The sequence below is a fragment of the Aulonocara stuartgranti genome, assembly GCF_965226115.1.
Source record: "Aulonocara stuartgranti genome assembly, chromosome: 1".
Classification (NCBI taxonomy): domain Eukaryota; kingdom Metazoa; phylum Chordata; class Actinopteri; order Cichliformes; family Cichlidae; genus Aulonocara; species Aulonocara stuartgranti.
Window position 1 is genome coordinate 27,602,803 of NC_138939.1, and position 14,281 is coordinate 27,617,083.

The 14,281-nt window shown below is 36.6% G+C and overlaps 1 protein-coding gene across 1 annotated transcript; it reads left to right on the forward strand.

The window, feature by feature from the left end:
* Positions 1-294: 294 nt before the first annotated feature.
* On the forward strand, positions 295-3,693 carry grpr (gastrin-releasing peptide receptor; the record flags this gene model as incomplete). Its single annotated transcript, XM_082541299.1, has 4 exons — positions 295-665; positions 1,655-2,006; positions 2,320-2,433; positions 3,144-3,693. 4 exons carry the CDS (start codon positions 295-297, stop codon positions 3,411-3,413), a joined length of 1,107 nt encoding a protein of 368 aa, XP_082397425.1. The 3' UTR covers positions 3,414-3,693.
* Positions 3,694-14,281: the final 10,588 nt, after the last annotated feature.

A 14,281-nucleotide genomic window follows, 5' to 3' on the forward strand; every position in this document is an offset into this window, starting at 1 on the left:
AATAATAGATTTTTTTTTTTTTTGCTTCTTTTGTGTGTTTCATTTTCAGGCTTTCTCTCTAAAATCAAATACCACTGACACACTTATTGATTGCTCTTTATTGGTGCACTTTGAGTTCCGCTAAGCGCACCGGGTGGCCGCTTGAGACCTGCACACGTCATCAAAATATCACGATAACTTCTCCAGTTGTTTTATTTTTTGGAAACCCTGAAAGGACGTGTTGTCATATCTCAGAGTTTAAACATTTATCCCAAATTATCTCTGGAACAGTCCGTTGGCTTGACGGTGGGGGAGATGGAGCATCAGCATACAAACGCGTCGCGCAGCCTCATTTCTCCTCCAACCCCGGCGCAGACGATGTTGTACACCGGTGTAGCCATCGCTTCTGTTTACGGTGTAATCATTGTGTTGGGGCTAATCGGCAACATCACACTCATCAAGACGTTTTGCTCTGCCAAATCCGTCCGAAATGTGCCGAATCTCTTCATGTCGAGTCTTGCGCTCGGGGATGTTTTACTGCTGGTGACCTGCGCTCCGGTGGATGCCAGCCGCTACCTGTCAGAGGAGTGGCTGTTCGGCAGACTGGGCTGTAAAGTCATCCCCTTCATCCAGCTCACCTCGGTTGGGGTTTCTGTGTTCACTCTCACAGCCCTGTCCGCTGACAGGTAGGTTTTTACCAGTGTAACTCATCATAACTAAGGATAACTTAAAGCAGCATCCATAAAGAAGTTAAACGACTGTATGTCTTCTATTGAAACCACAGGACGTAAAAACTTAATGTCTAAGTAGATATTTACCTGTGTATCGATCCTCGGAAAATTACGCATGACAGAGCTTCTGCTCTGGTCTGTTGCCACGTGTAAGGCTATAAATGCAATCAATAGCTACACAATCATAATTATTTGTTATAAATGTATTAGTTAGAATTAGGAAACTATTGCTATTATATATAACAGTCACTGGTACAGCTTCGTAAAGCAATTAAAAGATGTTCTAAGTTTCGGCTTTTGGTGAAAAACATAAATGCTGCACCTATAATGTTCCTGTGCATCCTGTGCTTCAAGAGTTTGTTATCTGAATAGCCTATAATGCAATCCTAAACCTGATAGAGGAAAAAAATACCTTAAACATATCTTTGACAAGAAACACGATTGTTTACATGTTTGAATGTAAGTATGCGAGGACAATCAATTCATTTTGCTGCACATTTCCTAGACCTCTTTTCTCCACTCCTCTCTAAATAAACAATGTTAAAGGATTTTACATAGAAAGTTTGTTCACAAAAAGCTGCTGACCTCTGAGTTTTCCCAGCTCCAGACTGTTAATGGGACAGGAACACACCTTTGAAAACAACAGAAGCTGTAGATTCCAAACTGGTCTGAGTCAGTCACTATTAAGGAACACTGGTCAATAAGATGGAAATAACGTGAAACGTACTTTGATGGAAACAGGCAATGGGAGATCCTCTATGGGACAAAACCCTGTTTTAGATGCAAGGATGTGGTAGGTTTAATTAATGTCTACTTTTAGATTTCACTTAGAAAGCACTGACTGCCTTGCATGCCTCTACAGAACACACAAGGTCTCTTTGTCTCCTTGTCTAACTGCACGTGCATGTGTGTGTGTTTAATTTACCTCTGTCTGTGTCTTTTAGGTACAGGGCCATTGTAAGACCCTTGGATGTTCAAACATCAACCTCCACTACCAGCATTGTCCTGCAAGCATTGCTTATCTGGGTCTTGTCCCTGATCCTGGCAATACCTGAGGCTGTGTTCTCTGACCTCCACACCTTCAACATCACCTCCACTAATGAGAGTTTTGTTACCTGTGCTCCTTATCCCCATGGAGTTGAACTGCACCCTCAGATTCACTCCATGGCCTCTTTCCTCATTTTCTACATAATACCACTGCTGGTCATATCTGTGTACTACAGTTTCATCGCTCAGAGCCTGATGAGGAGCACCTGCAACCTGCCAGTGGAGGGAAATGTGCATGCAAGACGACAGGCTAGTGTTAAATTTGTTACTTGGCAAGCTATAGATCAGTTTAGGTTATTCTTATGACATGAATCCCCACTAGAAATTTACTGTCAACTTAAAAATGATCGTTGCTTGTCTCTTGTCTTTATTATGCTACCAAGGAAACAAAAACAGTCAAAACAAAAAATTAGGGGAATAATTCTCCATACTGGAAAAAAATGTATTTCCACCATGTTTGTAGTCTTTTAAAATGTACCATATATTTCCCCTGTAAATGTTTGTTATGGTCCTCAAAATCTGAATTAATCTAAACATTTTGTTTTTTGTATGTGAACAGCAGATTGAATCAAGAAAACGCTTGGCCAAGACAGTGCTGGTGTTTGTTGGTCTGTTTGCACTATGCTGGCTACCCAGTCACGTTATATACTTATACCGCTCCTATCACTACTCCCAGGTAGGAAAATATTATTATTATTATTTTTTTATCAGAATCAGAATACTTTATTGATCCCTAGGAGAAATATTGTTGGTTACAGTGCTCCAGTACAAACAGTAACAAAAATAGACAATACAAGAAGTAAGAAATAAATAAATAAATAAATATCTATCTATCTATCTATCTATCTATCTATCTATCTATCTATCTATCTATCTATCTATCTATCTATCTATCTATCTATCTATCTATCTATCTATCTATCTATCTATCTATCTATCTATCTATCTATCTATCTATCTAGCAAAACGAGTGTAGCTATTGCAGTATTTGCACTGTTACAACTCATCCATCTAACACACTGTGTGTTAGGTGGATGAGTTGTAACAGTGCAAATCAGTTTATTTGTTTCTGTCTTATTGTGTATTGTAAGTGGAACATATCTCAACTTTTAAAAAAATCTATTCTGCACAAAGTTATCTGATATATCCATTGATTTATTAATTTTGGTTCCATCCCTGATCTGAAAATGCCGTCAGCGCTTTTTGATTTCAAATATGCTATTTAAATAGAAATTGTTGTTTTGGGGTGTATGAGAAATCTGTTCCTGTTGGCTCACATAAAGTAGATCTTTTTAAAAAGAGTCAAGTCAGATGAATTTAAGTTTTTAAAAAAAATATTTTTAGATACCTCAAATCGAATCTTTTAATCTCTTTCTCGCCTGCCAGGTGGACACCTCGTTGCTTCATTTCGTCTGCAGCGTTGTAGCTCGTATCCTGGCCTTCACCAACTCCTGCCTGAACCCCTTTGCCCTCTATCTGCTGAGCAAGTCCTTCAAGAAGCAGTTCAACCAGCACCTGTGCTGTTGCTGTCGCATCATCATCAAACACTCACAGAGCCCGATACATTACAGTACACGTGTGACTTCTGTCCGCAGCTCAAATCACTCTATGACTGTCATTAATGGTAGGCAGCTCGGACAGGAGGACTGTGTGTGAGCGTGAAAGTGAACTGCATCATGCATGTAGCATATGTTTGTGTGGTTTTCTTGTGGTTTCAGTTCTCCACATGATACAATAAGCCCAAAGAGTGATGTCTTCTCGAAAAACATTACACATCTACACAGTCAATTCAATCAATCTTTTGTTGATGTCCTTGAATCTTTTGCGGTGTGTAATATTTGTCTTTGTTAACTGTTAACTGTCACAAAAAACACAACAGAAATAGAAAAAAACACAAGGAAAGTGTTTCTGGGGAGACAATAAACCGACGGACCAGTTGCAGGAACCCAAAACATGGTAGGTGTGTTTTATCATGATTCATATAATACTGATGACGGATTTTTAGGCTAATAGTTAGGCTAACACACTTACCTCTCATATTTTCTTTCCTCACAAAACTGATAAATCCTTCACTTCTTTTAAGTGTCTCCCAGTGCAATTCTTAGCATATTTTGGTTCCTGCAACTGGTCTGTTGGGTTATTGTCTCCCCAGAAACACTTCCCTTGTGCTTTTGGAAATCTGTTTTTTCCTATTTCCGTTGTGTTTTGTGTGCTTTTGCAGCGTTTTTCTTATTGCTGGTGTTTTCATAAGTTGCAGTCCGTTTGGCCTCTCAGGGCCACCGTAGGATAATCATTTTCCTTAAATAAGAAATTTACACAATATATTAATGTTTTCTATAACTGTTATAGGAAGCGAACAGTTATTCAGTGCAACTCATTTTTAATTTTACAGGGCCAATTCACAACAGTACAACATCTCAAAGCGGTTTGCATTGCTGGGTAACGACCCTGCAATACTAGAAGGAAAACCCCAACAATCAGTTTAGCTCCTGTGAGCAAACACTTGGTGACAGTGGAAATGAAAAACTGAAAAGGAGAATACGTGGGCAAATTTAGCTTAAAGACACCAGAATTCAACAAAAGCAAATCTTGATCTAATAATTCAACAGTGTCCTGTTCTTTTAATGACAAAGAAACGGTCCCTAGTGAAAATGTGACCTTTTCATTTCCTACAGACTTAGTGGACTTGCTTTTTTATATAGAGGAGAGGAACAAAAGAGTTTTTTCCTCTCTCTCTTATTTCCCTTGTCTCATGTTGCTGTGTCATCAGCAACATGACTGATTAGTTGGCCAATCATTTTAATTAATATGATGAATTAGAAACAACACCAGCACTGTGTAATTGGATATATCTGGTACTTTTGTCTTCTGCCTTATTTCCCAAAGGAAACAAGAAGGTGAGAAAAACCTCAAGCCTGGATAAATGTTCTGCTTCTTGAGAAATATCTCAAGCTTTAATTCCCAAAGGGAATGAAGCAGACCATTTATCCAGGCTTGAGTCTGGTAGTAGAAGTATACTAGCTTGTGACTCCCCGAGGTTGTTTGCGTCTCCTCCTGGTTTGAACCAGGGATCTTTTGTGTGTTAGCTACCGTACATGTTTTAACCACTGTACCACAAACAGGAAAACAGCTATTGAAACGTTGACACATTCAACAGTATTGTATGCATTTGCTATTATTTTGTTTTTAAAAATAAGCTTATCCTATGTAATCCGTATGCAGCCCCACTGATTTATATGTAAAACTTTGACCAAAACCAAATACAGCTGTGATGCTCACCCTCAGAAATGTATTTTGAATATTAACTGCCTCAGTTGGCATCGTGAGTAGTAAACAGTGAATGTAAATCCACACCTGTGGTATTTGGCAGCACAAGCCACAGCGATATTTTTGTTATGTAATTTTGCATTTAAATGCATTTCTTGGGCAAGTTAAATTTCGAAAACTTCATATAATTTGTCAGACTATCATGTATTGATCACTTTTCTCTTACAACAGGATAAAACTCATTCAAAACCAGAGCCCTTAGTCCTGTTGACCCTGTATATGCTACATATTTTCTACGCCAGCAGGCTCACTGGCCATGATTATTCTGTACTGTCACATAACTAGATTTACCATCAGCATGTCACATCCCAATGTCCTAATTTGGTGTTTCACAGTGGGAGAAGATGTTGCCTGTAGTTGTAATACTTGTGTGCATAATTCAGTTTGGGTAGTGTTTGTTTAGTTGTGGTTTGAGCACTTTGCCAAATTTCTGTCCTGCATGGTCTTAACCCCCTACTTAACATGTCATCTGTACAGACAGGCTCATTCGATGAAGAGTCTCAAATGTAAATAGGTTATTAACTTTAACAGTTAAATAAAGTCAGATACAGACCAAATCCGGACACACACTTTCATTTACGATCTGGAGGCTCCCCTAAAAAGCTCTCGGGTTATTTGTCGTATGTTAAATGTTCTGCCAAATGGTGAGATGTCTTCCCAGCATCTCCTCCTGTTCCTCTGTTGCTGTTTGACTTGCTGCTTCTGTAAGCAGTGAAATTATCAATAAATTCCAGCGTGTCTGTTCCATTTGCAGCTGTATACAATGTGTCCAAAGTGTAAATAGACCACCATGTTTGGCAGATAAGGAGGCATGGTCTGGGCCATGAGCTGTTCCTGTTCCTGTTTTTTTCCCTGCGGTTTTTACTCTGTTAGCTTTGTTTCTGTTGATTGTTCATCTGGAAATGTACATCTAAATCCTGCAGAACAGCCTGCATCTTAATGAGCTGTGCAGTCTTACAAGGGGTTTTCTTCACCATCAAATGATTTCTGTTCATTTTTTAGTTACCGCTGCGCTCTGGTTAAGTTTAAGTAATGCAATTCAATTAGCTTGGTACAAATTTTAACTGTAATTCAACCACTGGCTCTCACTCCTGTTCTCACTGAATGTAGAAAAACTGGGTTTACAAGCTTAAAAAAAATCTAACTGCAGTTAAATTTTCACATGGTTTTTTCAAGCCTGAAAATATGAATCTTGGTGTTTTAGTGTGCATGGCTCTCCCAAGATGCTGACCACATCGAGACATGCTTTAATAAACAGTTTATAATAGTTTAGTGAAAAGTTTATTTTGGCAAATTAACCACCTCTGAAAGCTCTTTTCGTCATCTGCACGGTCACGTCTGTCCTCCTCATACATGCCTGTGCAAAAGTATGTCTCTTTGCCTTATATTTTGCTCTCAAAGACTCACACTTTTAAAAATTGATCCCGAGCAATCGTTCTCTAGGCTTTCGGAAAGTCTTTCGAAGTTTTGGCTGATTTTTCACTCATTTTAATTCTCGTCCTTGTATATGACCGAAGGTTTTGTTGTTTGTTTCTTAAGCCACTTAACACCGACCTATGAATTATTCAAGCATAAAAAGGCATCAAAGTGCTATTATCTGAAGACTTGGCATATCCCATCATAGCTTGTATGGAACGCCAGGACTGCCATAATGAATTAATTAAATACGCCATTAAATAATTAATTAAATGTGGCAATAATTAATTAAAATTGGAATTAATTAATTAAATAAATAGTTATGACACATGTAATTAATTAATTATTGACACATTTAATTAATTATTTATGTATTTCACATTTTAATTAATTATTGACACATTTAATTAATTAATTATTGACACATTTAATTAATTATTTATGTATTTCACATTTTAATTAATTATTGACACATTTCATTAATTATTGACACATTTAATTAATTATTTAATGATATATTTATTTATTTCATTTTGGCAGTCTTGACGCCTATGGAACGCCAGGACTGCCATAATGAATTAATTAAATACACCATTAAATAATTAATTAAATGTGGCAATAATTAATTAAAATTGGAATTAATTAATTAAATAAATAGTTATGATATATGTAATTAATTAATTATTGACACATTTAATTAATTATTTATGTATTTCACGTTTTAATTAATTATTAACACATTTAATTAATTAATTATTGACATATTTAATTAATTATTTATGTATTTCACATTTTAATTAATTATTGACACATTTAATTAATTATTGACACATTTAATTAATTATTGACACATTTAATTAATTATTTAATGATATATTTATTTATTTCATTTTGGCAGTCTTGGCGCCTGGCTCTCATCATGAAATAATTTTATCTGTCAGCCTCACCCATCAAACTCAGGGGGCGGGGTTAACGCTGATCGAGTCAAAACCATTGCTTTGGCCTGGTGGCCATTGTTTCTAGCACACAACAACCGGCATGTGGAAGCTAACAGAACTGAGCTTTGAAAAACCCTGTTTGTGTGTTACCAAATACCGTTTTAATATTTTTTTAGCCGAGAATGTAGTGGTTTAATCTTCATGTGTCTGGTCGGTTTGTCAAGATACAGCCTCTTTGCAAAAGTGTTTCGATGATTTCGGAGATGTCGTCCCAGTCTCACGGCAAAGCGTGGGATAGACCCGCTCGCCTCGCAAGCAATCCCACCGACAAAGCGCAGGCCCCGGTACACAGCTGTAGTAACCCCCGCTGACTTCTTTTACTGAGGTTATATTTATCGGTGTTTTATTTCCTGATGTTCTTATGTGTCCTACGTGTTTCAGTCGCCAATTCTGAATTATAACTAACATTAAAAACATGTTTAAGGAGGAGAGAGAGCAAATAAATCTGTTTAACATCTGATCTTTGGGTTTTTGTTCAGTAATCAGCGTGACCTGTGTATAAACACATAAAAGAGATAACATTGGTGTTTCCGTCATGTAGTAACTGCTGGCTTTAACTGTACAAAGGTTGTTCGACACTATGAAACACATACAGACTTCATGATGTCCGGCTAATATTTTTATTGTGAATATTAATCATGCTGACCTCGCTCTGTACACCACGCAGCGAGGTCAGCATATCCACGATATCCTCAGCTCCATGAGTTAACACAAAGTTTCCCAGCTGACTATCTAACTGCCAACTATTCCAGAGACGTGAAAATATACAGCATAAAGAAAAGTGTAAGAGACTCAGCAGCAGATTAGAATAACAGTTTGTGGCGTGAATAAGACACGGCGGGACCACGGAGCAACGTTCAGAGTCATCTTTATTTACATCTCACCACACCACAACACCCCCAAACCCCTCAGTCCCCGTGTTTTTAACTAGGCGGGCGTGATTAAGGATGCCGTGCAGGTGCGTCCGCCCTCCCTGCACGGCACCGCAGACCACGCCCCACCACACAGTTATACATTTAATAAATCACCAAATGAATCCAAGAAACGAGCAAACCTGTTCCGACAATTTGAATTTGTATTCCCTCAGCTGCAGACTCGCTGCTGTTTAAATGTTTGAAAAGGAAGATTAGATATAAAAAACGTCAAACATAGACTCAGTCTGCCTTCACATTTGATATGAGGCCAGCACGTATAGTGGCCTCAGCAGGCTATTACTGAAATACACGTGCTATATCATAAACTATGATATAAACAGGGAGGTCCTATTAACATGTTTAGTTTTAAAGGACACCTTCCTGCCTTTAGTCTCATTCATGAGCAGTATTCGTTTTCTTCTAACATCCAGAAGTCTGCACGATGTGTTTCATAGTTTGTAACAAGCCTTTGACAGGTAAACATAACATGACCGAAAAGCAAAAAAAAAAAAAAAAAAAAAAAGAGAGAGAGAGAGAGAGAGAGAGTGTTGACATAAGAAGAGAAAATGCTCTCGATTATGGAGACAGGCAAATGGTTCATTTATGTTTGATGTGTGTTTATTCCTCCCTAAATATCGTCGGTGAAGTTTGCCATGCACGTCAGATTTTCCTGCGCATTTTTATACCTCTGCCAACAGAGAGAAAAAAAATCACATTCTAACAGACAGCTGGTGCTTAGAATACAGTTGAATAACTATTAAAAAACAGATGATATTTAGATGATAGTTCAGTCTAACACATGTGCCAGTGGTTCATTAAACGTCTGTGAAACTATGCAGTTATGAAACGTAACTTTAACCTCAGCCAAACCGATTTGCTCAGTTGTAAATAAAACAGCGAAGTAAACGTGACCCGACAGACAGAACCTGAGTGAATGAAGTCCAGCGTTTAACCACTGAGAGCTAAAACTCAGCTGAGGTTTGAAAGCTGTGTGCCGGTGATTGGACATCAGCCGCTGATGAAGCTGTTCGCCTATAAAGTGCTCTGTAAGGAAACAAGCTCCAGCAGCTCTGCGCTCGGGGAAAATACTATATTTACTTATCTTGTGCAGTTAAACTGTGACTATCACCAGGTAACGTAGGCGTGTTTCTTGAATTATCAGCAGGTGTTAAACAGCTGACAGATGAGGAGGAGGATGCATGCAGGTAAACTGAGGGTCTGCTGAGCTGATCGCTGGTTTCGTGAGAAAAATGTCAGCTCGTTCTTTATGTTACAGAAGCACAGAGACACAAGACCAGGCGGAAAGAGACGATCGTTCGGTGAAAATGAGAATCTGCGAATGCAACATGTGGAACACGGAGAGTGGAATATGTAAACAAACCGGTTAACGTAACCCCCTCGGTGCGCTCTGCATGCTAACTGTTAGCAGAGCTAGTGAAATCTCTGAAAACATCTGAGCACTTTTGCAAACATGTTCTATGTTGACAACCTGACCAGACATACGGCGCGACATTCGCGGCTAAAACACTGTTAAAAGTGTAGCTGGTGACAGAAAAACGGCCTGTGATTTGATCTGCATTCTGGGATAACTGGCTGCCCCAAGTCTACACAAGCAATCGATTATCTAGGATCGACCTGTTTTGACTTACTTTGCACGGCAACCAATCAAATGTTAGAGAAGCTGCATGGGCAGCGTTAACCCCGCCCCCTGAGTTTGATGGGTGAGGCTGACAGATAAAATTATTTCATGACGAGAGCCAGGCGTCAGGACTGCCAAAATGAAATAAATAAATATATCATTAAATAATTAATTAAATGTGTCAATAATTAATTAAATGTGTCAATAATTAATTAAAATGTGAAATACATAAATAATTAATTAAATGTGTCAATAATTAATTAATTAAATGTGTCAATAATTAATTAAAATGTGAAATACATAAATAATTAATTAAATGTGTCAATAATTAATTAATTACATGTGTCATAACTATTTATTTAATTAATTAATTCCAATTTTAATTAATTATTGACACATTTAATTAATTATTTAATGGTGTATTTAATTAATTCATTATGGCAGTCCTGGCGTTCCATATCAGGACTGCCAAAATGAAATAAATAAATATATCATTAAATAATTAATTAAATGTGTCAATAATTAATTAAATGTGTCAATAATTAATTAAAATGTGTCAATAATTAATTAATTACATGTGTCATAACTATTTATTTAATTAATTAATTCCAATTTTAATTAATTATTGACACATTTAATTAATTATTTAATGGTGTATTTAATTAATTCATTATGGCAGTCCTGGCGTTCCATATCAGGACTGCCAAAATGAAATAAATAAATATATCATTAAATAATTAATTAAATGTGTCAATAATTAATTAAATGTGTCAATAATTAATTAAATGTGTCAATAATTAATTAAAATGTGAAATACATAAATAATTAATTAAATGTGTCAATAATTAATTAATTACATGTGTCAATAATTAATTAAAATGTGAAATACATAAATAATTAATTAAATGTGTCAATAATTAATTAATTACATGTGTCATAACTATTTATTTAATTAATTAATTCCAATTTTAATTAATTATTGCCACATTTAATTAATTATTTAATGGTGTATTTAATTAATTCATTATGGCAGTCCTGGCGTTCCATAAGCTTGCAGCATGTTCATAAAAACTTTAAGGAAATAGGCAAATGGAGGGGAAAAGAAGAATGGTAAGGCCTGAAAAACTATCTGCAGCAGATGAACAGTATCTGAAAGTCATGTCCTTAAGAAATAGGAAAAGACAAAGGAGAGATGCATCTGCTTATTCATCTACTCTTTACTGAAGTCTCATCACAGTATCAGTGGTAACAGGTCTGATGTAGTGTTTGCGCACTACTACTGTGATCTAGTGACAACTCATTCTCAAGCTAACTTATATTTTTTCTTTTCATTTTTCCATCTTCCTCTTCTTCTTTTGTTTTAAGAGTGTCGATTTATGAACAGAGCCTGAAGAACACTTTGAGTTCTCCTGAACTCGTCACACTTTTCACTCAGCTTCAAGGTCTGCGTTTGTGTAGGTGTGACATCCGTTTACTGAAATCTGTATCGATCTATGTGGCTGGCCACCTTGTTATAGTTAAGTGTTAGAAGACAAGCATTTGACATGTGAAAACTGTCAAATGTCATCATGTTTCCTTTTTGTCTGACTTGATGTCAGTATCCTTTAACATGAACTGTGTCTGATGAACTCACTCCTTTAGTCCTCCTGTAACAAAAGAGTGACACATTTTCAAATTCCATGTACATTTTTACCTGATAGTTGACTGATCGATCAGTGACACAAATCCAGTAACCAATCTTTAAAATGTGACTTAACTTTTAAAATATCACAATGTCTACTGCTCACCTCTGTACTGTATCGGACCCAGTAAATTAATGAAAAGGTTAAAGAAATGAAGAAATACTGTGAAGCTCCGACTCTCTGAAAGAAAGATCATTCATGCAGAAGCAAAAACCTTTCTCTGTTCAACAATGTGCTACACTGTAACAAAATTACAGATTATTTCCACTTAATGCACCATATCTTGAATCTTTTAAACAACAGCGCTTTATTTAGTCATTTTCACTTTGTTCACCTCAGGGAGTCAATGATGTAGCACCAATCCCTTCTTTTGGCCGGTGATGTGAGTCTTATATATGGCTGAACACCTTGAGCTTCAGGTAAGATAAGAGATTGAATAAACTGACATCCCTAAAATGAATAAATTGATCTAACTTAGTCACCTTAGGCAAATTGTACTTAGTTTTTCAAATAGATTTTGCAGTGCACCTGTTTCTGACCAGCTAACTCGTTTTTTTCTCCTTAGACCCTAAATGTAGTTTTTTTTTTTTTAAATAAATTTTATTTGAGTTTAAAAGTTAATTTTAGGTATAATTGAAATGAGTATGTTTAAAGAATACTGTAGTTCAGCATTGCTACAATGAATACTTACACATTCAATCTTTTACATAAGTGGTTGTTGTGCCCAAAATGTTGGACAGGATTGGAATAACAGAAGATAGAAGTTTGAATTAGTTCAAGAAATCTGCTCAAATTTCAGATAAAATAATGCATAATAATGTCACACAAAATATTCACATCATTTTAGTCAAAATGAAATCATCACTGTCATTTTTTCAGTGTTGTAGCTTTAAGTTCTTCATGATATGAAATTTCTACACTTCTCTCATAGCCATTTAATATTTTCGAGAAGTAAGAATTAATGGATTTTAATAGATTCAGTTAGCAGAAAATTGGTGAATTAATGCTTGCTTGTAAAAGTGCAAAAATAGCTGTTTCCAATTATGTTTCTCTGCAATTCAAACAGATGAGTGAGGAAAAAGTCATCGCTCAAATTCTGCAGCAAGGGGGAGACAAAACTCTGTGTAGCTGAACTGACCTTTATGAATTTGTTTCCCTGAACTGTGAGACGCGATGACATTCAAACATCGTGGCATTTTGACTCTTTGTGATGAGTGCAAAATCAATTCTGATGCTGCCTAAAACATGTAGGAGACAAAACTGGTGTGCACGACTGAAAATCAATACATCCGCTGAACAACAACAGTAACACATAAATAACCACATTTACAAATGAGAAGTTGTGTTTGTTTTCTGTCTGATTAATTTAAACACTGTTAGAGATGATGGAGGTTATCTGGATGCACATATATAGGACGTCAGATAACAGACAGTATGTCAAATATCACACAAATGGAGATGTTTATTTATATGACAGTCATCAACAATGGAAAAATGGATGTCACGGGTAAATTTCTACAAGGTTATCTAAATTAAAGACACAAATACAATACACAATTATTATTATTTTTTGCAGTTAAATTCACTTTCCCCAAACCAGCATTCAGTAGATGCAGCAGTTTCAGTCTCGAGTGAGGACAGGCCTCTAACACATAGCACATGAGCAATCACCTCATTCTTTGCAAAATTGATTAAGCTGTCAGTTTGCATTGGGGTTGTGAATGAACAACCTTTTTTCAAGTGCAGTTATTGAGCTGTTGTCTCAGCAGCTGCTCAAGGACACAAAAAAGCTGTTTTGAAGTGAAGTTCTTGTTCTTGCTTCGTTAGAAAACAAGCTTCAGGTTTCCTGGAGACAGCATTGGGTTTTCTTTCCAGAAACGCCCTTTAATACATTCATTTTATCCTCTAAGTCAGTGTATCCCAACTACTGTGCCCTGGAACATAGGTGCGCCGTGGAAGATTATCTGGATCCACCTGGTTAGTACTCTAAGCAATCAGCGTAACGGGTAGAACAATTACATTCTTTTCCACTAGAGGGCAGTACAACTACCTGCTTTAATTAAATGGGTTGCCAGCTTCCAGTAAAAAAGAAGAAGATAAAGAAGAAATTACATAATAGTCATACTGTGTTACAAAACCTATTAGCAATAGATAAACATTTGAAAAGAAAGAGTAGTCAGTCTGAGCTGTGCTGTGTGATTTTTCTTATGTGAAATATGTGCTGTGGCTCCAAATGGTCTTACTGCTCTAAGCAGTGGCACAGCATGTCAGCAGGGTAAGAGTGCCTTGGCAGTCTCTACTTATAAGCAAAGATTCCAAGGCTTGCTTTTGAATCAATCTTCCACTGATATGCAGATTCTGATTATGTCATGTTTCATCCGTGCAAATGCTTCCGATGTACGCTGTAGAGCAGGGGTGTCAAACTCAAATACACAGTGGGCCAAAATTCAAAACTGGAACAAAACTGGGCTAACAGTTTTGTTCCAGTAATATTTATTGAAAAACTTCTCCAGATATAAGAATGAATCTTTTCTTATGGACTCAAATA